General features: G+C 40.9%; 1 protein-coding gene across 1 annotated transcript in view; it reads right to left on the reverse strand.

The window, feature by feature from the left end:
- Nucleotides 1-1,533: 1,533 nt before the first annotated feature.
- The window catches only part of LOC127364313 (TLC domain-containing protein 3A), a 33,006-nt gene continuing 7,844 nt past the window's right edge, over nt 1,534-26,695 (reverse strand). Inside the window, exons 2-5 of the mRNA XM_051401738.1 lie at nt 24,908-24,994; nt 19,737-19,956; nt 13,283-13,378; nt 1,534-9,642 (exon numbers count right to left, since the gene is read on the reverse strand). Of these exons, the coding sequence (XP_051257698.1) occupies nt 9,337-9,642; nt 13,283-13,378; nt 19,737-19,956; nt 24,908-24,994 (709 nt within the window). The 3' untranslated portion in view covers nt 1,534-9,336. The remainder of the gene's footprint in view (nt 9,643-13,282; nt 13,379-19,736; nt 19,957-24,907; nt 24,995-26,695) is intronic.

Consider the following 26,695-nt stretch of genomic DNA (forward strand, 5'->3'; position numbering starts at 1 on the left):
TGACCTCACACAGACACCGTACAGGCCGAATAAAAACCCAGGAAACTCAAAGAATGCGAGACTAAAATGGAGATCATTTTATTTAAAGCAGACACGGACGATGACAGTGGTCTTCTTTCTTCCTTCGTGGCTGCCATCTGGATTTATATTATGCCTCATCTGACACCTTGTAACACCGCACACATCGTCTATATTATAACTGCTTTAAACCTTGTTCCTTATATAACAGACTCCCAATAGTTCACCATCATTTTGTGTCAACGCTGACCATTTTAAAGCTGCACGACTGTAATTTTTGCATCTATAAAATGTGGGATATTGCATTTTATTTAGCAGAAGGTAGAGCGTGTTTTCATTATTATGTTATTGCACACACTGTATAGTAAATAGGGAGTGATTTGGGAGACAGCACTGGGTTCGAATGAAGAACTACTATAGGTTATAACCCCTTTTAATACCTAAATATTTATGGAATGGCATTATCTGATATCTCTAATGGTTGTTATCAATATTTTGGTATTACTGTTACAGGTTTTTTTTAACCTTATAACACATTTTCATAATCACAAGTTCAGTCTTGCTCTATCTTAAGAGAGAAAATGATGTATAAATGTTAGGAAACATAAAATCCAAACAAAAACCGCAGTAAGTGCAGCTTCGGCGTCTGTAAATAACCGTATTCGAGACAATTTCAGGACAATGTGGGGAATTAAAACAAAGGAACTCTTCACCAATAGTTTGGATATTACTGAGCTGGCAATAACCAGACAGGATGAGGTGTTATTATGCTAAATAAAACAGGTTAAACCTCACAAAATAATATTTATTTACTCATCAATTTCAACTTTTACACATGAAACAATAAGATTTAATGTAATAAGACTTATATCTATATTTATATATAATAAATCTATATACTTACTACTTCAGACAGTAGTTACTGTGTTTGTACTACCTTTATATATGTTAAGAGAGTGCTGTAGTTTTACTTTTGGGGTCATAGTTTAAGGAATTGGTACTTATTTTAAACCATGGAAACTACTTCAAGAATACATATTTAATAAGCACATAACAACCTAGAATTAATTTAAAAACCCCTTTTGTTAGTGTAGTTACTGCAGTTTGCCTCTGGAGGGCAGCATAAAGAGCAGAGCTGCAGATTGGGGTTATAATTCTCCGAGGTTAATCACCATGAGCGACCTCTGTCACACTGTTGTTGCATATAAAAACATCGACTACAGCCTCTTTAATTCGACTGTTTCTAACAAAACCGAACGGAATAACTCGCTGCTGCAAAACAAAACAAGAAAACCGGCCAATATGAACACAATGTGAGGCTGAATGAAAGTGGAAACATGAAGATTTAATGTTACAGAGGAAATACTTTGGATTTGAAGCAAAGTTTTCAGGGGCTTTAAAATAAAAACCTAGTGAAAACTGCCTTCCGATGGATGTCGATGGCGTGCAGACACATAACAAGACAAGGAAAAACAAAACAAAAACCAAAAGAAAAACAGAGACTTGTTCAAAACAGTCTATCAAATCAAATTTATTGAATTTTAAAGGGGTGCTTTGAATTCACAAGTTGCAGCTACAGTACATAACTCCTCTTATAGTATCAATACTTTATTTTTTTATTAAGCTATTTCGTAAAACAGTCCAGTCTCTTCTCAAGATAGGAAAAATTTCCTCAAAAAAAGGGGTCACGCTACAAAAAAAAAGAAGGACAAATGCATCAAATCTGATAGAATATGTATGAAAAATTAGAATGCTATCAAAAATAATGTAAAGGAGAGTGGAGGGGGCAGGAAGTGTTAAAAGGTTGTGAAAGGTTGCTGCATTTAAAGTCAGTTACACACCCAAACGGTGGAGCGGTGAGTGATCGAGAACAGAAACATCCACCAAAAAACCGACAGATGAAAAAGGTCTAAAACAACAAAACAAAACAAAAACACAGCAAACAAATTATCGACTCTTTAAAGGGATCCAACCTTCAAAATGATGTATTTTAGAGAAACAACATGAGCGGATTCGCTTGATGATTTGTAAATTAAAACACTACAAAATATGAATGTAAAGGCCTTAATTTCAACAGAATCAAATCCAACTTTTATTCTCTTTCTAGCAGTAAATGCATAGCAGGTTGTTTCGAATAGCTTCAACCAGTTAAAAAACAGAACGATGAGACTTTCTTGATGACTTGCGAACACAAAAAATGACGCAGTTAATTCTCCTGGAGGACACGACGACGACGATAAACACGATGAATACAGCCACAACCTGTAAAACACTGCCCGCCAACGTTAGCTCTTTCACAAAAGGCACTGGAGACCAAATTTGGTTCACTGTCCACAGATCAAAATCAGTCCCAGCAAATAGTCATCGTTGTTGTTTTTAGCGCTTAAAAATCCGAAATCTGTACGTTTCAAAGTGACTTTTTGTGCAGTTCGTCAGCCTGACGCCGCGTTCACGTCGCGTCAGAGGAAACCGAGCAACGACAGCAGCAGATTTACACGTTACAGCGGATTGAATGTGTGTTTGTGTGTGTTTTCTGCTGTTGTTGATGCTAATCCTGAGATCAGACTACACAATATTTATGCATTTTGAGATTTATTAAACATGGCTACAGCAGCGGCTCCCAACCTTTTTCCTTCAAGGGAACATTTCATGATATATTCAATGCATAACAAAAACACAGTAGAGCAACAAAATGAGAGATTTGGATGAATTTTGAGATTATTTACTGATATTTTTAGCAACTTTTTATACAATTATCCATCTATATTATGTATTTTCTTCATTTTTAACAATCATACACACTTAATAAGCCTCTTTTATCTGTGTTTTCTTCTTATTATTCAACTTTTCTAACCGCAGGACGAGGCTGTTAATCAGAGAGTGAGGATCGCTTGAGTTCAGGTCTTCAAAGTTTAGATCTTAAACTTTAAAAAGCAACAATTTCATTTAGTTTTTCCTCACAGAAATGCTGAGATAGAAGCCTTTTTTAAGTTCTTGTGACTCCCAGGTTGGGAACCAGTACGGACCCCCTGGCTAATGATAGCTCGCTGTACACGTGTGATGGTTCAGGAGTTGCCAGGGACTGACTTCACCCACAAAATCATCCAAATTCAGTCCCTGCGGTCGGTGAAAGTTGTCAAACTAGGTGAGACAAGGTTGTTTTGTCCTCCTGCTTCGGCACTACACAGTAAAAAAAAAAAAAGAAGGTTATTTTTACTCCCGGGCCGCTGTCGGGCTGATATTGTGCAGTCTGATCGCAGCACGTCACGATTACTCTCCGTCCACCAGCTCTTATTCGTGTCCAACATGAACGTGAAGGCGGCTGTAGATACACCCCCCCCCTCCCAGGACAGAGGGACCAACCCTGAATAAATGTGTGAATACAAAGCAGCAAAATCATACAAACAAAATCATGGGAGGATAAGAAAAGAGATCCCACATGCAAGTTTTTCCCCCATTCACATCTCAACAATCAACAGAAAGTCCAGAAACGTGTGTACGACCTTTTATGCATTACCTTCATACTGTTAGCATATCGAACGATGGGAACACTGACACCAAAATATGCCACGTTTTCTTCCATCCTCCTCGGTTGTTGTGCTATTTACAGCCACAGCAGATGATTTCTGATTCCTCGCACATAATTTGTAGACTGAAATGTGATAAAACAGAGAGTCCTGCCTCGTTTATAATTCCCTTCTCTGTTCCTAAAATGTTTTCTGTCGCAGACGGTCTCCCATCTGTCTCAAGACGCCGCAGAGCGGTCTAAACTTCCTACCAGCAGATGCTCAGAGTAGCAGACACCCAGAACAAAAGTAGCCCTGAAGGATGTCACTGGTTTCCAGAAACAATAGTGAGGCCCTTGCTATTGTGTGAGCATGGGGCCTAGTGTGTGATATAAAGTGTTCACGTGGACTCGTGGATACGTGTGTTTGATATTAAGTGTCTGCAACCACTAAACATATAACCCTATGTGTTAGTATGTGTTGATAAAAGTGTGAGCATGAGCTCCAGAGAGCTAATCGTGTTCATTTTGGTGTCCGTGTTCCCATTCAACAGGAGTCACACAGTTAAATTCTACCCTTACATACAAGTACAAGGAATACAAAGCTATTTTAACATGAACGTGTTTGTGTTACGGGTTTAGTGAGAGGTTTATAATTCCGGTAAACAGCTGGTAAATCTGCATTTCTTTTCCACCACATCCTCAGAAAGAAAAACACCCCATCACAAACCCAACGAGTCGGTCGCTCTCTGGGACCCAACGAAAGAAAAAGAGGAATATGATTGGAGTTTTTTTGTTTTTTTTGTTTTTTTTTTGGTTAAATCAGGATCTACATGTCTAAAATACTGAAAATCAAAACGGATCTCTCTTCATATATCGGTTACTGTGATTAACTGTGAGCGCCAGACAGTCTTTGGTTTACCAACCCTTAAAAAGTTAAACTATCACAAGCCATGTCAGAAAGCATAAATAGAAGATAAAGAAAAAAGAAAACATCATATAGAAAAAAGAAAAAAACCACTCTAGATGTGATCATATTCAGAATCAGTCTCACAGTTTCATCATCTTACAATAAACCTCTCCACACACACACACACACACACACACATATGTGAACAACTTCATCAAACTTCATCAAACCCTGAGCAAAGAGGATGAGCTTAAGACTTTTCTACGTTAAGAATCTGGATACCTGTACAGATATGTGAACTCTGCGTGCCTTCAACCTTTCTTCCTAACTCGGGACTCTCTCTCGGGTTTTTTTTGTTTTGTTTTTGTGGATCCGATGTTGTTTATGTGCAAACGTGACTGCATGAGGCAGCGATCCAGACAGCTAGCGATGGATATAATGTGGCTTGTCTTCCCCTTGGCTATGAAACTTGCAAGAAGTAAACACTGTAGTCAGGTCAGCGTAGCAGGCGCTCGGCTACCGTCACGTCAGACCAATCCATCGGATTGTTTGGGTCTTTTTTTTATTTAAAAACCGGCCGTCGGCGAGCCGTCAAAGTTGATATGGGTGTACATTTGAATTCTGGACACAGTCACACACTCTTACAAATATATAGTTATCCTTTCTTAAATTACAAGAGGGACACAAGGAAAATACAGAGCTGTTGCAATCAAAAAAAGAAAGAAAATATGGAGCTTTTTTTTTTTTTGATGAGTAAATCTACGGTGGAATGTCGTTTTCTATATTTTATTCCATGATTTTCAAAAAGCTAAAGCCAAGAGACTCCTTAAATCTTAAATTTCCTTCATCTAAACGGCTGCTACGACTCACGAAATGTGACAGACATTTTACAGAACTTGTCCGTCTCCCCGCGACAAAGAGTCCTGGGCGAAAAAGGGAGTTTTTTTTTTTTATTTAAAGTGACTTTTCTGAAACATCTAAGAAGCGATTCTAGCAAAAAAGTCAAGATGGGGTCATTTTTCTGCGAAGCAAACAAATGCCACAACTGGCTTGTCTTTAGTGTTTTCAATGCTACTACACCTCAACAAAAAAAAAAGGTTTTATCATCGCGGTATAAAGAGGCTTTTTCTATCAATCTAATGTGAAAAAAAAAGCATTAAAACGACACCATATGTCAGTTTTCTTTTCAGTGTATTTAGTGGAGGGTGAGGTCATGGTGGCTGAAAACTGACATATGTATCTGAAGGCAGCAGACTACATAGGAGACATGCACAGTTTCAATAGGAAATGCCCGCCCCGGCCCTGCTAATCCCAACTGGTCCTGCCTGTAAACTGCTGAGTGGACGAGCAGATAATCCTGACGACAGATGGCAGCAGAGAGGGAAAGGAAGGGAGGGAAGGACTCGCTCTGCTCCGCAAAGAAGAAACAAACGCTCTCAGCAACTTTCTGATCACCGCAGAGCTCATCGGCCGAGAGAGACCTCGAGAGGTCGGGTTTTAAACGGAAACACACGAGAGGAAAATGACGGGGAGGGATGGAGGCTGCAAAGGGAGGCGATAAGAAGCAGGGTGACACACTACAAAAGGAATGACCTGCAGCTTTTTAAATAGAAAAAATAAAAAACTGGTCGACCAACGTGAGAGAGGAGACTTTTTAAAAATGGATGAAAATAAAATCTTTTGGTGGGGGGGGAGGGGGAGGTCGAAGGTAACCACTGTTTTCATTTATCCCAGCTTAGAGACAAGTGGATTGTAAGAGGCTGAGGGTGAGTGGGGGAGAACAAAGAGGCTGGTATGTTTCCAGGCAGAGTGGCCTGGTCAGCAGTGGACAAAAGAGGTCTGCACTCTGCTGGGCTGCAGCCAAACCAGACAAACAGCCCCATCATTCAGCAGCTCTCTCTCTCTCTCTCTCTCTCTCCGCCCCCCCCCACACCGCCTCATCCTCCCGCTGCTCGTCAGCAAACCGCCCGTCTACCGACAAGACGACTCATCCCCCTTTTTTTCCCCTCCCCCCTGCACTGCTGTTCCACAACCAGACGTGGACACACCGGAAACAGTGGCACTACAGAACCCACAATGCAACAGCAACAACCGCTGGTCTTTTTTCAGCAGGCTTGATGCTCGAAAGTTGAATCTTCTTTTTTTTTTTGGGACTTCCTTCAAATCGGGGCTGTTTCATGTTTTTATTAGAAATTTGAAAACCTGAATATTTAATCCGTAATGATTTGCCAGATTAAAAAAATCCACAGTAAATTAATGTCACTTTAATCTCATCAGTAAACCACAGCCTTATTTGGTCGGGTATCGGCTTTTTCTCTACTTGCATTAATGAATACAAGTCGCTTAACCAATCTTTTTGTTCAACATAGCTAATATCTAAATAGGAGGGAGGCTTGCTATTGGAGCGCAGAGCAAAAAGGAGCGGGACTTAAATACAGATTCTTGTATTAGCTGCGTTAAAACATTTGAAAACAGTGTCAGCCCTATTAAAGTCAGCGTCCTCTCAGTCTGAGCTGCAGTTGTAAACTTGTAAAACGCTGCAAAAAGTGTCACTTATGATTTAGTTTTTTCAGTATTATGTGAATTTTAATGAATCAAAACACCGGTGAGGAAGATCCAAACAAAAACAACAAAAAAAATTCAACTTCCAGCTCAACTGCGATTGAACAGGAGACGATGTATTCGTGGTGTGGAGTCCCAGTAGAAATGCACAGTGGAAATAAATGTATGGTCCCAAAATATTTGGAAAAAAAAAACAAAAAAAAAACATACTGAGGCGTGAATCAATTGGATATGACTTTACATTAGTGTTATACGCATGCACCAGCAGCCTCTTTTGCATAGTTTGAATTTGCAGGACAATAAAAAAAAAAAAAAAAAAAAAAGGCCATTAACGCATATTTAGTGTTTATTATAAAGCTTGAATGACCAAAAGGGAGTTAAATTAACCCCAGGGTCTAGACTGTGTATGAAACTAACCCGGACAATAATATTCTCTATTTATTCTTTGATATGAAGAAATAATACTCTCAAGATCAAAAGAGAAGCATTGATTTTTCTCTCATAAATGCTCTTTATGAAACTGTGAATCCAACAAAATAATAATAATTGCTTTGCATGATAACAAAAAAAGAGGTCCTCTTTCGATCTACTTTCGGTGTCTAGATATACGTTTTAAAATTACTATTATTATTATTATTTTTTGTGATGCAACTAAAACATGATGTAAATCTCTAAAAACTTGAAGTATATACAGCCCTCTGTGAAGTGCTCAATGCAACAGCGGATACACAAGTGCATATAAATCTCCGGAGCCTCGGGGGGGAAACCGAACAGTTACTGGATGTAATCTCTTACGTTGTAGCTCTGTTTCAGGAATCGTCACTCCTCGATGTTTTTGTGGCTGGTTGCTCAAGAAATATTTTCACTCCTCTGTTTTCAGTTATTGCTCTGACCTTGGCCCTGAGTTCGTCCCCACCTTTAGGCATCACCGTGTCCCCTCCCCATCCCATCCCATCCCCCCCTTCACATCAACCCCCTGCCTCCCTACATCAGCTCCGCTCCATTATCATCTATAACAGAGATCGTGGGTTCAAAAGATGAAATCTGTCAGAGGCAAGAAAACATAACTCTGCTCTGTAAAAGCTGAACTTCGCCTGTCCTCGCACTAAGTTAATTCAAATGCACAATATATTTCGTAAGAGAGGGGCCACGTCTCATTCCTGCGATGGCTTTGTATTATTATTCAGACATCGAGAGCAGTCTGAGTTTTTCTTAAGGTGACTCATTTGAGGTCTCGAACAAACTTTGCAGTATCAAGCGAGAATGTTTAATGCCATGCATTTCATGATTTTAATTTATTTATTTTTTAATGAAAGATGAAGAAATGGTTCCCACAATTGAGGTAATTCCCTTCGTTGGTTCTCGAACTCCCGGCATTGGAGGATATTGCCAGTTTCTCCAAGAACGTGAGTGCAGCGTTAATTCCTGGTGATACACTATAAGCAAACGGTGGGGAATGGGGGGGGGGGAGTGGCTTCTGGAAACAAACGATCCAGCGCCGTTAAAGTGTTACACTGGATGTCACGGACAGGAACGAGGGATCGTCGCTGCAGATTTGCGAACTGATGGGGCATGCTACAAACAAAATGAACGGGGGGAAAGTCAGAACCTATCACATTAACAGGGTTTTAGCTAAATGTTTTTAGCTCTCAAATGTGGATGAGGTGACACGTATTCCTCACAGTTATTCCTGCTAATACCGCCTGGATTTGCATCCCACCCACCACTATTCCTAATCCTCCTTTATCAGTGTGATTAGTGAATGGATGGGAAGGGAAAGCGCAACTATCCGGCACATTACAGCAAAACCATAAAAATAAATACAACCTGTCGTAACAGACCTTCCAAATCAGCAGAGGCTGTAAACACAGTAGGAGTAAGAGATAAGATAATGTCTCTCCACGGAGGCTCTTCTTCGGCTTCTGGTTGCTTTTACTCCTGCGTTTCACTCGCGAAGAAGCAAACATGATCTTTTCTTCAGTGTAGTAAATGTTAACAGGCGCCGTGAAGCACTTCAACAAGATCCAGGCGAGAGCCCAATCCAAAAAAAAAAACAAAACAAGAAAAGAAGAAAAAACAACAACAACAACCCAAAAAAAATCATCAAACTTCAGTAGTAGAATTGGATCGGTGGAGAGGTCCACTTAGGCAGCAGATTTGTAACAGAGGAGTTAAAGTGTACGGAGAATGCCCAGGAGTTGTGGGAGAAGAGCAGGCAGTCCTGGTGTACTACAGTACAATGGTGGGGTTTGAAATGTGTTAAGTCAATCTAGTGCCTTTGCAGAAGTAGTTGCGTTAGTAGCTGAGTGTGCGGCTTGAGCGAGCAATCGTGAACTGGATATCAATCATCCTTAGAATTGTCAGTGACAGCGGCCGCAGGAGACGAGTCCGGCATACGACCACGCCGGTACAGGCGGTAGCCCTTTCGGCAAAGCAGGACGAACCAGTACACCTGCGGCGCCAGGATGCACAAGTTGCCCAGGTTGGTGGACAGCGGCAGGTGGAAGGGCACGCTGTAGAGCGGGATGCCGTAGTGGTGGCCGTACACCCAGTACATGTAGGGGAAGAGGGCGATGCGGCACATAAAGAAGGTGAGCAGTACCATACCACCATTGGCCTTGTGCAGCCAGCAGTCCTGGAGGCTGAGCTGATAGGAGACAAAAAAGGGGGAAGGGACAGAAAGAGGATTTTAAAGTATGACTTAAAGTACTCGGTGAAATTAAAAATATAGTTTTGTAAGTTCCCATCTTGTTTCCCTGTTTCAACTGTTCAGTTATGTTGTGATTAGTTACATTTCAGCCGACTTTGACATGCTAATTTGTGCCGTTGACCAACAGAAAACAAAGTAGGGATGCATGATTATGGCCAAAATGATAATCAAGACTATTTTGATCAATATTAAAGAGGTAACAATTACTGAACACGGCTTGTTCCATCTTTATCTGTCATGTTTCAAACTGATCTGATGCCAAAACATTTAGAAAATGGCTGTTTTTGTGGTTTACTAGATGTCAACCTGTGTTTCGTCAGTTAAATGCTTTTAATGTGAAGCTGTGGCAGCAGGAAATGTTCGGTTTTCATTAGCAGTAACTTAATACAGCATTTATTTCCGGGGATAAAAGTATCCAGGCTGCAGCTGCAGGGTGTGTGTGTGCAGGGTGTGTGGGAGTTTAAACATCAGTATCGTGGATGATCAAGTTCACTTCATTGTGGGAATATATTATTATTGAGCAGCCCCAGAACAGAGAGTCACAGAATCATTCTGCTGCTCCACTTTCATGCTTACTGTACACAATTATTAATTTATATTCCAGGATGGTGAAGTCATGACCCGCCTTACTCAGCCTCTGATTGGCCAATCTCCTCCCCTTAATGCATTAACCTCACCAACAAAAGGCAACGAGTACGAGCCAATCCGAGGGAGAGTAGGATGGGTACTGACTTCACCATCCTGGAGAGTTTGTTAGCATGACAATGTACCAGAGGATATTATAATTATTACTTACTTTTTGACATATATAACATTTTTTAAAACAAATAAAGAGTACAGTGAAAACTCCACACTTATTTTTCTCAATGAAACTGGACTGGATTTCGTTGAGCTAAAGCTTTAAAATCCTGCCACACAACAAAACAATATGTGATTCTATGATCTTCTTCCTATATCTGATGTAAAAGGGTGTGGGGACAGAAATCAATAGGAATTAACAGAGCAGTAAAAAAAAAAAGAAAAACCTGGCTGTTAGTGCTGATCTGGTCCAAAGGAGGGCAGCGTTTTTTAAAAAGACAGAGAGCAGCAGTGGAGCTTTGCTTTGCTCTTTTTTTTCTCTGCTGACACCAGATGTCAGCAAAGACCTGAAATCCCACGCTCCACTGATTTCACATTAAGGCTCTTCTATTCTTAGATTACCGCTTTTCTAAAACACACAGCCTCTCTTTGACTGCACATATGTGCCTGTTACAGTGCAAGATGAAGCACACGCTGTATGGGTGGAGCTAATGCAGGCACCGACTGCTGTGGATGGGCTATGAGGCAGGGACAGTGAACAGTGCTGTAGCTTCTTAGCTGAATGCTACTGACTGACTGACTGACTGTTTTCTTTTTTGGTGAGCCACGCAGCTTAATTATTGATGCTACAGCGACAAGCTACAAGCCCAAATGAAATGGAGATACTCAGGTTTTTGATGATGCAAGACGCTGCACATCACCTGAGTAGGATTTGCAAAAAAAGGAAAAAAAAGGGTGAATGACTTCCTGTAGGCCGGGCAGAGAGTCGTAGCATTCATGCTAGATGGCTTAAGGTCATATGATATGTACGTGTGTGTGTGTGTGTGTGTGTGTGTGTGTGTGCATTGATGGCTTTAAATGAATCTGAGGTGACAGAAAACAGTCTGACTGACAACCTTTGTATTTTACATCACTTGTTTTCTTTATATATTCCCCTACATGAGATGTTTTACAGGATCAAGGAGTATTTTGCTCTCCGTGGCACACTACCAGCATTTGTTTTTTCCACTGAAATTTTCCATTTCATACATATACAATGGGGGCTCAGTGTGGTGCACATGCTCCCTGCATGCATGGAAAGCAAGCCAGCATCACACGACACATGCAGTTTACAGTGATAACATGGTGGCAGTTTTACCACTTAAAGACACAGGAAGAGCCTCTTTCTCTGGATGTTATCAGCCGTAGTTTAAAAGCTCCATGAGTTAGTTGCAAATGCCGTCTCTGGTTGACTTTATAAATGGTCTTAATATAACAAACTAAAGCTGTATGTCTGAGGCACCATTGTCACCAGCTGATGATGCAGGACCATAAAGAAACAATGCTGTTCTTGTATTACAATGTAGAGCTTATAAGTCCTGTAAGTAGGAAAGGAGTGTTATATCGTAACCTATACGATATAATTTGGCTGCTTGGCTCCAGATTTATGTTTTATGGTTCATATTTTGTTTCACTTCTAACATCAGAAGAGAAAAGGTTTTTGGATTACGAGTTTGGCTCCTAAACTCTGATATATTAGAGTTACAAACAGGACCGGCTGCCACAGAGTGTGGAAATACTACACGGTGGATTTGCTCAAGGTTCAGGGGTAGATTTATTTTCCCACGAAGGGAAATTTGTTGTACAGCCAGGAGAATATGCTACGCCTGTGCTTCCCAACCTCGGGGGTCACTAAAGCTTCATGAGGGGATGCGAGGGCTTCTTGATGTTAAGGGACGCTAGAAAAATATATACAGCAGACCTATATCTATCTACTGTTTGTCTAATAGAACAATGGCCAGGCGTCAGGGACAAGAAAACACTGAATTTGTCAGAAAAGAAGCAGATTAAGTCGGTATGATTGTTAAAAATAATACAATATACATAATACAGACAGAGAATTGTATAAAAAGTTCCCTAAACACGAAGTAATCTGCTCAAAATTCATCCAAATGACTCTTTTTACACAAACTGAGTTCACTGTTTGGGTTCATTGTAAATCTTTCGAATATAATATGCTCGCTGTAGGTAGCATAGCACAGTGTTTTGCCTCATGGGACCCCATTTCTATCCCTGAGTAAACTCAGTGACATATTTTATGGATATTTCTGACTGTGAGAACTAATAAAATGTACAATTAATCCAAACAGTGAACACAATAACTGTACGAAATGTGGGTAAAACAAGTGATCTGGATGAATTTTGAGCAGATTATTTCCTCTGAATATTAAACAAGAGATGAGTTTTCCTGATATTTGTAGGCTCTTTTTATACAATTGTGTATTTTTTTAAACCTTTTAACAATCATAAATACTTAATAGGCTTCTTCTTTTCTTCTCACTGTTTTATTAGTTGATCTGTGAATGTAGCTTACATTCAGGTATTTAAAGTTTAGATCTTAAATAATAATCTACACTTTAGAAATATTTAAATTTTGTTGTCTTTGGCGACCTCCAGGTTGGGACACTTTAGCTCACATGTTTTTGGTTTTCGAATAACTATAAAAATACCATTGAAACTCTTTATATTACTGTATTACTCCTACTAGAGCCCCGTGCATACTGTTTGGGCATATGGATAAAGCTTGACGGGGCCTTGGACAATAACTGACTGCTTAGCAAATGATTGACCGACTTGGCTATATGGTACTTGACCTATCTGGTGGCAGCCTCAAAACCTTTATCTTTGGAGATTTTAGATTAAAAAAAAAAAAAAAAAAAGGGGGACAACATACAGTACATGACAGATGCATGACCTCTCAGTCTGCGTCTGGTGACTGTGCGTGTTCAGGCCGTCTCACCTGAATAAGTATCTTCCCCAGGGAGACGAAGGGTGTGCTGAGCTCTGTTAGAAACAAGCAGCCGACGAAGAAATCCCCCTGGTCCCTTCTGAAGAACTGAGGAACAGACAAACAGAGCACACACAGAGTGAGCAAACAAACAAGCATGGCAAAAAAACACAGCTGACATTCAAGGACAATTTCTGGGACAGTCTCACTGGAAATATGTTTGGAGAGGCTGTAAAAGACATGGCAAAATATCCGGTTTTTAACACACATTTGGTGCTTTTAGCCAATGTTTAATGTTCATCTTTATGTTTAAATATGAACAAATAATCCTATAGAACCTACAGGGTGTAAAAACCCTCTGAAACGGAGCTTCGTCCACAATGTGACACTAAAACTCTCCACTGAAACTCGTACTTAGGGTTGCTATAAAGGCGTCCTGTAGTGTTTTGTGTAATATCTGTTGAGAGAGGAGGTCTGTGTGGATCTGTTGTAGACAGGACTTGGACAGCCTCTCTTCAGGTATCAATCAACAGCCAACAGCTTACAGACTTTGTGCACCAGAAAGATGTCACTGAAACAAAGGCGGTATATTGTTTTCACTCCCAAATGGCTCTTCTTGTCCACCCTGCTGCGGTCAGTGAGGGTATCTTTGCAAAAACAACATCTGATCTGTGTACAGGTTTAGTACAAACGCAGGTAGTAGTGTGACAACGGCTGCTGGGGTTAGGGTTACACAAAAGGAGTATGACCTCAACACTGGAGTAAGTAGTTGGGCTATATGTTAAGATTTTGCTGGTGATATATCCACACAATCACCACCCCAGTAGTTTCAGTTGGGAGGTAGCTTTAATAAACTAAATAAACTCACAAAATGTCCAGAAAGGAAAAGAAATAGTCACATTCCTAGTACGTATATGCATATAATCTCTATTTAACATAACATTTCGAGGCTGCTAACGAGAGCCATTGATGTTTTCCTACATCCTCTACACTCTGGCTTGTCACTGGTCACAACTAAAGTACAAATACCTGATGGGGCTGTGTGGAATTTCCCAACTTTACGAGCTGAGGAGGACCGCCCGAAAACTCCAATAAACAAGAAAACAGTTCACAATGGAGACTCTAGTTGGGTCATCCAAACACAGGTGAAACAACAGGCATCTTTAATACTGGAAACCCCTTGTTGCTATGATGTATGTGGTCCAGAAATTCAGACTTATCAGGATCTGTAACCGCAGTAAATATGTATATTTCACTTTATTTTCCAATAAATACTTCCAATAGTCAACAACACTGCACTCTACTCTCCATGCACAGATGTACCGAGTACTTTGTTTGGTACAGAGGCCCCAAAAATGTCACATCATCATGAGTTTAATAGTTATTTTCAGCAAAATAATAATAATTTGTGCTGCAAAAACTGAGCATTTCTAACTCCTAAACTACATTTATGTGGATTCAGTTTAAGACCGACACCCAGAGGCCCGATACGGGTTGAGATAATCTCCCCGTTTTTCAATGCCACAACCACAAAAAGGCAGATATCTTATTCTACCACAACTTCAAGATGGTAAGATGGCAACGAGAGGCGAGCCGGTGGCAGAGGAGGGAGTGATGTCCTGTACATAAGTAATGAATAGAGCTTTCAAATATTGACCAGCGGCACAGTGCTGTGCCGTTGGACAGGCCATCCTAGAATAGGTGAGTCAGTCCGGATGAATAAAGAGACTCCAGACAAAAGACAAGCACTGTCTCGTAGCCTAGCTTGCTGTGTGCTGACGATGAATAAAGCATGAGCGGCTTCAGACGTGGCCTTGCCATCTGCCCATGAAAGAATGACTAACCACAGCGGGGAACTCAACACCACGCCAAACTACCTACCTACCTCATCTCACCCCCACCTGTCATGGGCGTGTGTTACCTTTGTCTTCGTCTGTTTGAGATGTTGCGTGAGGCACAATTTAAGCTTTACCTTGCATACAAAGCTGTAAAGGCTGTTGAGTTTCTTATGGATGTGACATACAGTTTTCATCCTCAGATGTAATGCGAGATGTGTCTGATACGTCTTTGTAAATATGCTAAAGCTTGCGTGAGTTGTGAGCCACAGCTCACTATTCTGATGCACCACTCAATCCTCTAGTTTGCCTGCAGCCACTGAGAACAATATGTATATTTGTGGTTACTAGAGTCTGATGCTTGCCATCTGTCCAAGGATTTATTTGAATGTTCTACTACATTCATTAGCCTGTGCGCAAATCAGATGCATTTACAACATTAAAATCATGGTTAGCCACTAGCTAAAAGGTTGACAAGAGCATAAAACCAATCTCATGTATCACTAAACACTGTCCACCTGTACAAACTCAAATATTGACAAGAGGTTCATGCAACTCCTCGCGCCATTATTAAAAACTAATTACAGTAATCCAGACATACTTCTCGTAAAACATATCCCAGCTCTACCCGAGCTCCTTCTGGGGTTTTCTGAGGCATTCCCAGATCAGTGAGTTCGAGGTCTGCATCAGAGTCTCCTCCTAGTTGGACTTAACCAGAATATCTTCACAAGGAGGCCTCGAAGAAGGCACCCTGATCTGATGCCCGACCAATCTCAACTCTGAGCTCCTCATCTTATAGGATTCCTACTTTTCCAGGACATTTTGTCTTGACAATACACTTGTTCATAAACGATGGTCATCATCGACCTTTTCCATAGACTATAGAAGGGTAAACACAGGTGCTACCAATGATATTAATTATTAAGGTTGTGTTGCATTTAGTGTAGCAGAGCCTTTCCAGTGAGCCAACATCCCCCCTGGCTCTGTTTGACCTGAATGGAACGTAACCTTCATTATCATCATCGGTAACAACCTGTGTTTACCCTAATATTTAATGTCAAAAAACAGTATCATTTGGCCACAGCACAGGCTAAAATACAATTAAAATTTTCCAGGACAACACAGATTGTTTTCAGGATATTATGTCGTTTTCCAGGCGTTTCCATGACTCGACACCAGTCTCTAAATATCCAGTTTTTCCGGGACACTTGGGACCCCTGATCTTCTCCGTAAAGCTGAGCCGAAGGACCAATGACAAAGGTTTTGGCCGCAATCGTATTTGCTTGGTCATGCACCAAACCTTGTGACCGGGGATGCACCAATTCAACTCTTCTTTCCTGGTACAGATTACGATACGTAAACTCGGAGTATCCCATGCCAGTGCTTTATTCAATCGGTGCTTCCCTACTTGTGACTATAATTTAGGGGTTGGTACGTAGCTCAAAACCTTCAACCTCAGGCTAACTTGCCAACTGTTCCTATTATTATCATCTAACCAATATTTAACTATGGCTCCATTTTGGTACCTGAGTAAACCAGACTAGAGAGAGAGTAACACTTGGACCCTTAAACTGGCACATCTAAATGGAACGCAGCTATCAATTAAAGCAATCAATTACAGTCGTCTTTTCCTGCTGCGTCATGTCAAAAAAAAAAAGAAAAAAAGAGCCTATTGTTGAAACAGCAATCAATTAATTAACATAATCTACACCTAAAGGCTCAATGTCCTTTAATGGCTTGCTGGATAAACTCTACCAGCTCGTGTCGGCAAGCCAGAGCGACATAAAGCCGATGAGTGACGGAAGGGAAGAGGAGGGACGGAGGGAGGGGTTGGTGAGTTTTAGAGAAAAGAGAGGATGACTGCAGCTGGAGCTGAATAATGTAGGGTAATGTGATCTCATATCGCCACTGACTGCCGCTGCTAACAAAAGGGCCGGGTTTCCACTGCACCTGGCCTGCTAACCTGGAATACGACTTGGAAAGAGTGACTATGTTCTGTAAACTCTATGGGATATAAATACTCTATTGGCAGGTTGAGGACAGTCTGGAGCGAGGAACGCATGTGGGATAAAATATACTTTCATTTAGGGTAAATCTCATTAATCAGAACATGGAGAGACTATTAAAACTGTTCAAACTGTTAGCAGGGAACTCACGGTTTAACAGTTCAGTGGGTTTTTCAATTTGCCGGTCATACCTGTAGTAAAATCCACAGCTTCCTCCCTTTCCCCCCCCCTCGCTTAACATCTGACTGTACGTTCATCCATTCAAATCTCTTTTTCCGTGCTTTGATGCTTTCACGTACGTTGCCTGGCTTCAGTTTTTTCCTCTGTGTCTCAGCAGAAAAACAACCAGCGCCTTTTCATCCTCTCTTCCTGTCCACTTTCACTGCGTCTGTCCATTTGCAACTCTTACAATTCAAGGACGTAAAAACAAGAAAACAATTAAGAATCATTTGCTGCCATTTGTTCGAGGAAATTAATCAATAATTACCGGCTTACTGTTCTCTCTTTCCTGCCATTTACTCCCTTGAAGCCCGGACATTTTGTTATCACTTTGAACTGAACAAGTTGGTTCCAAGTATTGTGCTCTGTTTAATAGCTCAGCAGCTGCTTTTTTTTTTTTTTTATCCCATCATGATTGTTTTCTGTGGCTTTAGCGGTCTTTGAGTAAGCTTGTAAACAGGAAGTAATGCACTGTGTGTCCCAGCTAACGTGATAATGGTGCTTTCAGCCACCAGTGAGGGGAACTCGGACCAGTAACAGCCAGTTCGGTCTGAAGGTTCAGTGTTAAAGACGAGTTCGTACATGTGCCTATACCTATAATTACTACAATATATACACAGCAAACAGCCTCGTGTTGTTGAGATGATCTGGTTGTGAGGTATTGTACACATAATAAGAGATAATATCAGGTGGATTAGCACACTAAAGTACTTTATATTATTATGTACATTTGACATTACTGCCGAACACATTGTCTTTTCCCTGCAATGACTCCATGGGTCATCAATGACAGTGAGCATCATGTCTGGGTTTTTTTTTTTGTGGCCACTTAAGTAATCATTAGGAGATAATGCAGCTTAAAGCAAGGATTGATTGGGAAACAATGCACTACATTACAGATACATTACCAATGATGCATTACTGGCAGTGGACAGTAGTAAAAGATTACAGTATTATTATCAGAAGTGAGTTTCAACTCTCTCCGAGTTGATTATACTGAAATAAACAGAAATCAATGGCAGCCTGAAAAAGTATAAATGTGTAAAAAAAAATCCAAATAATGGTCAGGAGTGATGTAATGCACCAGTATAATGCTTTTAACTAACACATGTACAACTAAATTCAGTAGGGCTGATTTTCTCAATGAATTGATAATTCATTTGGTCAATAAAATATCAGGATAAAGGGTGAATAACAGTTTTCTACTGTTGACATAAAAATTCCTTGTTTTGGTCCGACCAAAGATATTCAGTTTACAATCAAAGAAAAGAAAAACTCACATTAGAGAAACAATGAATCGATTACAGACCGTTTCTGATCGACTAATTGAGTCAACAACTAATAATTTCAGCCCTAAAATTCCTCGAATAAGCGAAATGCTTCATTTGACATTAACAAAGTACGCTGGCATCTGCTAAATGCAGCAGGCTCAACGTTAATTGGGTTTTTTTTACTTGTCGAAAGTCAACTTTTACTTTTGTACAAATGCTTTTTATTTATTAGCAATTATTATCAAATAACAACAAAGACCCTCTTAGGCGCAAGCGAGATGCAGTTGGCTCTTGTTATGTCACTACAGCTTGTTTTGAGTAAACCTGGCGCGTCTGTTTCACCCTCCGTGCTGTAACTTGCAGAAAACCGCGCACTACATACCAGGAGTTCGCCCCACACCCTCTAACGACACCCAACTAAACTCCTGTTTACAAAACGTTGCCTTAAGCTGCCAACACTTTCTTGCGAGTACTGCGCATGTGCAACTCTCAACAGAGATGAAAAGGAAGCGAGATGGTCAACTTCCATCATCAAGTCCGGAAAAAAAACAACAAGTTTCTCTAGATTTGATAGCCCGAAGTAGCATTTTACTTACCCCAGAAAACAGAAATCGGGAACAGAAGAGAAGGGAGGTTTTTCATTTAAAAATCATTAACTATTTATAAATAGTTGTTTCCCAATTTTGGGTTTCTCATTTCAAAACGAAAATCTGTTGTAGCAGTCTTTATTGTTGAGCCCTGTACACTATGTGCACAAGTAATGAACTTAATAGTAGCTTTAGATAAATAAATAAATACATCCAACTCAAATATGTGTATTTTACAGTAGCAATAACAACTAAAATGTGTGTGGTGTCACTGTGACATATTGAACAACCCTGTGAGATCCATAAGAGTTGTAGTAAACTGTTGGTAATCCCACTGTGTAGATGACGATTGTGATCTGTGATGCTAATCGTTTTAGCACCAGCACTGCAGGACAGTGATTTTCTACCAGCAGCTAGTGATCCATCACTACCAGTGCGGCCTGTGTTACACTCCGCTTTAATGCCTGGCCTCGACTACTGACAACAAGACCTCATCAATGCTGCCTCCAATGATCCCTCCCTCCCTCCCTCCCTCCCTCCCTCCTCACCAGCGTGACAGGCAGCAGGATAGTGAGCAGGGCGATGTGATGCAACACCAGCAGGAACTCTCTACGGACGAAGGAGTTTACGGTCCTCAGCGAGTGCTTCTTGTAGTCTTCGTGCCCCTTGACGCGGAAGCGGTGGTAGTGACTGAGGTACATGGCGAAGAGGTCGTATGTCATGTAGGGCGCACCGTACCAGATGACAAAGTAGGTGGCCAGCCAGTGCCTGAGGAAAAAAAACAAACATGTACATTACTCAAAATTGTATTAATCGTATTAAGATTGTTTTCTCAATTGATTCCGTCTCATCTTCATGTGACAATGGTTTTGCTGTGTTTGCATTAGCGGGGAGACGCATTGCATCAAAACAAACACCACCAAAGTCTCCATGAGCTGTATCAACACATAACAAGAGCCGGGCAGGACATCCATGTAAATAAAACTAACGTGCGGTGAAAGAAAAAGCTTTTTAGGAACAAAATGTGTCAGAATTGTAGAAACACAGCGATGAGTTCTGACAAAAACACTGCTGTGTGGACAACAGCCAGGTTTCAACCACATGAACAATCCCCCGAGGGACTAGGAACCTTTGGAGGAACTCAGTGTTTCCACCGCAGGACAAGGGTCTATATTAAATTCGGGGGACACTGTTTTACCCCCTAAAAAGTCCCTGTAGTGCCGAGTACAGGAACTAAAAGGACAGGAACTTTGGGGTTGTGGATCGCAGCGATGCATATCTGCACACACACACCAGTTTGTTTTTTATTCATTGTGCTTCAACACATCAACGTGGAGTTACAGAAGATAGCGGGTCTTTATATCACGGTGGAAAACCAGACAACAATGGGGTGAAGGAACCTTTTAGTTCCCAGCTCCTCGGACTAAAAGCTCCTGCTCCTTTGGGTGGAAACGTGGCAAATTTTAAGTTGCACACCAAAGTAAGACTGGAAATTTGTACTACTACATTAAACATTAAAAAAACCAACAACATTAATATGACGATGTTCTCAAAACCAGGAAAACTTGCCAATCACCCCACAGTAGGACTGATCAAGTCAGTCACAGATATAGCTCTGAAGCTAAATGCTAAACCAGACCCTACTCAGTGCCCTCCTGCAAGTGTCTTTACATCGCGTTGCTCTAACGTTACACATTAACATCACATGTAGAGCAGAAGTCCGGAGGCCGAACTATGGAATCGTACCACTGATGGCCTCTTTTTTTTTTTTATCAGTAAAAACTTCACGGTGAACAGTCTGCGGTCTCCTTGAGGATCACACAGGACCGAATCAGGCTCTGACCTGCTGGAGTTTAGAGGTGGAAAAAATGGTTTGCATAACAAGGGATCATCTATTATGAAAGCAATCTCCCCTCATAAATGGACTAGGCCTCAGACTTCTGGGGCATAGGTGAGCTGTGTATTATTATTATTATTTTAAATCTATTTTTAATTACACACACAGGAAATATTTGTTTAAAAGGAGCTCTGAAGAGAAGACAGGAGACTTATTCTTCAATAACGTGAAGAATAAAAAGTCCAGTAATTATCATATTGTTTGATGTTTACATGAAGACAATATGGAAGGATAAAAAAAAAAAAATCATAATCTTAGTTTTAAGTGGGAAAACTTTTGATACTTATTTCGACCAGAATAATAAAAAAAAATTAGACCTCTTACATAACAGGTGAGCAGGACAAAAAGGCCATCTCACAGTCAATAATGAGTTAATGATTATGTAGTTTTATCACAGTATTTAGTGCGAGTAGAGGGTAACCGGCCTCGCTCTCGCAAGAAGCGTGCGACGGCTTTAAGGCAGGCTTATGTAAGTACAGTATAATAAACAACTTGGACGGCTGCAGCACTCTAATGAGCGCACATTTCAGTGATGGTTAATTATGTGGACAGAATGGAGTAAAGCTGCAGGGCAGAGCTGAGCCACTGACCTCCGACCTCTGACTGGATTCTTTAGCTCTTAAGGTCAGCGAATGGAGATTAAGAGCAGTAAGGCACAACAAACAGCTCGGGGTAGAATGAAGGCTACATGAGTCTGTAGCATGTATGCTGTAAATTGATTTATTTTTCACATCTATTATTACATTATTGCTTTTGTTATTATTATTTTGATCCCAAGCTATTTCATGACGTCATCAAACTTCCTCTTTTCGTACTGCTTTGATGTGAGCGACCTCCTAGCAGCAGAAATTATATATTGTACACATTAGGGATCCTTTAAAAAGTGTCTATGGTGCACATTAACGCCCGCCAAGCGCCACTAACGTGACCCTCGCTGTCCACTGTGCCTATCATGACGAATCAAATCACAGGCGGCTTATTTGGTGCTTTCTATGCAATGTCTGTCTGTGTTTTTGCCGTACATGTTACTAGAGATGTGGCGACACATTCCTGGTGTCGAGCCACCACAGACCCCCCCGAGAAGATGAAGAGAAAAGTCACGGAGGTCGCTGTTTCTGTGAGACGTGGCATCTGACCCCGAGCCCCGAGGTCCTGGCTAAAATATGAAGCTCGAAAGGTTAAGGAAGGTTTGAGACGCATTATTATTTTTTTGTACGATGTTTGTATTTAAAAGTACGATACAGTTTTATGGCCGATGAGTCAAGAAGTTGATTTTGGTCTGTAAACAGTGAGGTTTAAAATCTGTCTCCTCGTGTTTTTTTGTCCCGTCTGATTTCTTTGTTGTGATGTTGCTGCGTTCCCAGACCTTCAGTCATTACCCTGGTGAATAAAATGTTAATATAGCTGACAGGAAAGAAGTAGGCAGCAAAGTAGCGTCCAAGCTCTAATAAACCATCCGTTAAAAGGATTATACCAACTTTGTGAGACACTGTGGGTATGTGTCAGTTTAGCTGCTCAGTAATGACAACACAGATATCAAAAATCATCCGTGTGTTTGGGTGGGGTGAATAAAATACGCTCCTTGCTCACACACTCGACATATTGTACGCTAAAGCCTGCTCCCTCTGCTGTATAACCCTTTAATACCATTCCCTCAGTACTGGAGGTTGTGCAAAGTTACTGCAACTGAGGCGATGAAGGCTAAACGAAGTGACAGATTGGGACGGAGCATTAGGGTATTCATGGGTCTGACTCTGGAGCATGTGTCTGATAATCTCCGGGCCTTGTGCACGTCACAGGACAGCAGAACTGAGCAGCGTTGTGGGGGAATTAAACCCTGTGGGCGAAGGGGAGGGGCGGCCGAGATTAGCAGCCTGAAACTGGGCCTGCCCGTGTCTGGCCGCTGACTCAGTGGGATTATTGGTACTAGCATTAGCATTAGCTAACCCTAAACGGCAAGGGGAAGCTAATGCTAGGCTAATGCTAGGTACGCTGTGGTACAAATACAGCAGGACGGCAGAGCGGCTTTTTCCTTCCAGGGTATTCACAGCAGCCTAAACTCTGGAACATCCTTGTGTAGATTAGGGCTGCGACTATCGATCAATTTCACTACCGATTAATCTGTCCGTCATTTTATCAATTAATCTATTAGTTGTTTGGTGCGTTAAGTGCCAGAAAATGGTGAAAAAACGTCAGAAAATATGACTTTAAAGTGATTGATAATCAAAGTAGTTGATTGATTTAATAGCTGACAACTAATCAATGTATTTATTTATTTATATTTCCCACTCTTCTTGAGAAAATGTTTTATTTAGTGTGGCCGAGCCTTTCCAGTGAACCTTAACTGGTACCACTGGTAACACCTGTGTTTACCCTACTATGTCAAAACAGCTGCTGTGAAAAGGTTGACTACATTACTCTTACCAGAACAATCATTTGGCCACAGCACAGACTAAAATACAATTAAAATTTCCCAGGACAACACAGATTATTTCCAGGATATTTGGTCATTCTAACCAATTCCCAGGTGTTTCCATGACTGGACAAGTAGTCTCTAATTTTCCAGGTTTTCCAGGACACGTGGGAACCCTTTCAGCTATTTACATTTCAATGTAAATGTGCCGGAGTTAACTAACAAGCTCATTTTCATCCGTCCTTCCTGGGTAGGTTATAAGAAAGTAGTGCCTAATGTCATCAGTATAGTGCTTCAATAAGTACTATAAAACTATAAAACATTAGTTAGTGCACTCTTAATTCAGCAGGTAGACTATTCTAGTCAATTAGAGACTACAAACACTTTACAAACATAAATGAAAATCTTTTTTTAAATTCAAATTCACACCAGAAAGTGCAGTTCAGCAGCATATACAGCAATAAACCTATGTGGTGTGGGTGTGTGGGAACATGTGAATTTCACCAACTCTAAGTGATTCTCCCAGAGGAACAAGTCAGCAGACAGGTTTTTAAAAGAAACCTGACACTGAACTGCGATGAAAGCAGGCCAAAGATGCAGCACAATGCTAACAGTGCGTTTACACATACAGATACAAAGAGGCAGGCAGTCCCTCGTCTCTCGAGAAGCCTGAGGCTTGCGGATGTGTGCTTTAAGCCTGTAATTTACATACTTAGGAGTTAAATTTCAGCGTAATGTGCCTCTATGCATTTTGTTTTAAATTCAAGTGGTTTATAGTTTGTTATGGTTACAGTATATCTTAGTGATATGGGAAGACGCACTGTGTTTTTAGGTCGTTGAGATGAGTGGAAAACAGCAGTTTTTCCATTTCAAGAAGTTATGAAAACAAATTTGCTTGTTGCCAGGATGTTGCTACCATACATCAGAGGGTATTTTGCATAAAAGGCAACAAGGAAAATACCGAGTGCTCACAGTTATTTAGAGTTAAAGATCCAGGTGCAAGGTGCTCTGGAAGTCAAGCTGGTCAACTGTAGGAATGAGGAAAGCCTCTGGACTCTTTCCAGCCACGTCCTAAAGGAAGACCCAGTGGTGATTTTCATATTTGATATGCCCTGACTAATAAAGACTTTTTAAAACGACATCCTCGGCTCCGTGCGAGTGAGCCTGAAGTAAGCCCAGAAGCTTCCCCCTACATTTGCATAAAGCTGAACCTTTCTGAACTTCTTAATGTCTTCTTGGATCCCACTAAAGTTACAGAAAGACAAGGAAGTCCATCCCCAGTCCTTGGCCCATAACGTCTAAAAACATCCTAATTTTTTATCTCATGTCTAAACTCAACCATCTGACGTGGACCGGTGAGAAAAGAGTAATGACTGAGGTGGAAATCAGGAGGTTCAGAGGTGTTTTACCTGTCACTAATGATGTTTCCCCGGCACGATGACACAATGATGACTCCCGCCGTGGTTGCCATGATGGCGTGGATGGAGGACACCAGTCTGAGAAAGAGAGAGAGAGAGAATAAGTCATATAAAAGTGCCAAGACATTTATGAACCTTATTAAATTAATGTTTAGCAATATCAGGGTTCCCACTCTTTCTATACTACAGTACAGGACAGCACTTTCTCACTAACGGTCATATAATTTACCAGTAGGCCTATTATTGACACATTTCCCCCAGTTTTATTCATGACGAGTGACTCGGGTTTATTACAGGAAGGTGGTCAGCGATTATGGGACACATTAGCTTGCTCACCACAGCAGATTTTTCCTGCAGCATCTCCGGTGATTTGACTACAGTTTACTACAGTCTTCCTCTAACCCAAGGTTTTACATAGAGTTAAAATACAGTAACACACTCTCAGGACAACACAGATTATTTCCAGGACATTTGAATCAATTTCCAGGTGTTTCCCTGACTGGAAAACTAGTCTCTGAATTTCCAGGTTTTCCAGGACACATGGGAACCCTGAATATCCGTCTGTCAGACTGCCATGAAATCCGATACACACATTCATGTTCCCCACAGAAATACCTTTGATAATCCCCTAACATCAATTGCTAATGACATTCCCATCAGCCTCAGCTGTACTTTGTTTTAAGTGCTAATTAGCAAACGCTAGCATGCTACCACTCTAAACTAAGATGGTAAACACTATGCCTGCTAAATGTCAAGTTAGCACTGTCTTTGTTAGCACGCAGCTGAAAAAGCACCAGTGTGGCTGCAGAGGGCTGCTAGTGCGGCTGTCCACTCTTGTTTTATTGCTTGTGTGGTATCTTTTAATGCTATCGTCTCTGGATATTTATAGCGTATGCTTCTGAAAGCAGCATTGGTTTTCATAAGGATCGGAGCACTTGCGGTCATTGGTTGAGTTCTCTAACATACTGTAGGTCTACATAGCCTTTCCCTTTCAACACTGGTGTTACTTTATGCAAGACTCCACTTGTTCCCATCATCTTGTTTCCGGAAAAATGAACCAATTTTGGACTTCTTGACCCAAATATGAGTAACATCAGAAACCCTTTGTCTTGCCATGGGAGTAGATGTTTGGTATTCTTCCAGTGGATAAAGCCTTGACCTATAAATAATGACAATGACACTGAGTGGAAATTCAATTCTGTGTTTTATCCCTGATCTCAACTGAAACACAGGTTGATAAGACTTTCTTTAGGATTATTTCAAACTGGCCTGACAGTTGGCGGTAAGGTAACTCTGGGACACAACAAGTCAGTTGAACAGCAGAGAAAAAAACAGGTTAGCCACATGGACTCGCTGATATCTGATATTAAATGAAAGGCGGATTATTTGGGGAAACCTGCCACATTGGTCTAACTCAAGAAATTTTGATTTGTCGGCCTGTCCGTGTGAGCAAAACCCGATACATCTAGGTCATGTTTTTAAAGAAAGTGTCCCTTCAGGTGAACTACTACAGCAGTCCAGTGTACCATCGTGGGATTAGCAGTGCTTGGCCTCGACTTTCCTCGTCTATAAACAGACCTGTGACATAGGAGAACTTGGTACGTCTCTATTCGAAGTGTCACTGTGTGTGAGCATACATAACATTTCACAGGCGTCGCATCTTCAGAGTATACCCACAAGTCATGAACTTGTGACATGTGTTTAGTAGTAGCTTGTAGATTAAACACAACATCTACTGTGGTGAATGTTCAGTTTACAGTCAGAGAGATGAAGATTTTT

Source organism: Dicentrarchus labrax, unplaced genomic scaffold (assembly GCF_905237075.1).
Source record: "Dicentrarchus labrax unplaced genomic scaffold, dlabrax2021, whole genome shotgun sequence".
Lineage (NCBI taxonomy): Eukaryota > Metazoa > Chordata > Actinopteri > Moronidae > Dicentrarchus > Dicentrarchus labrax.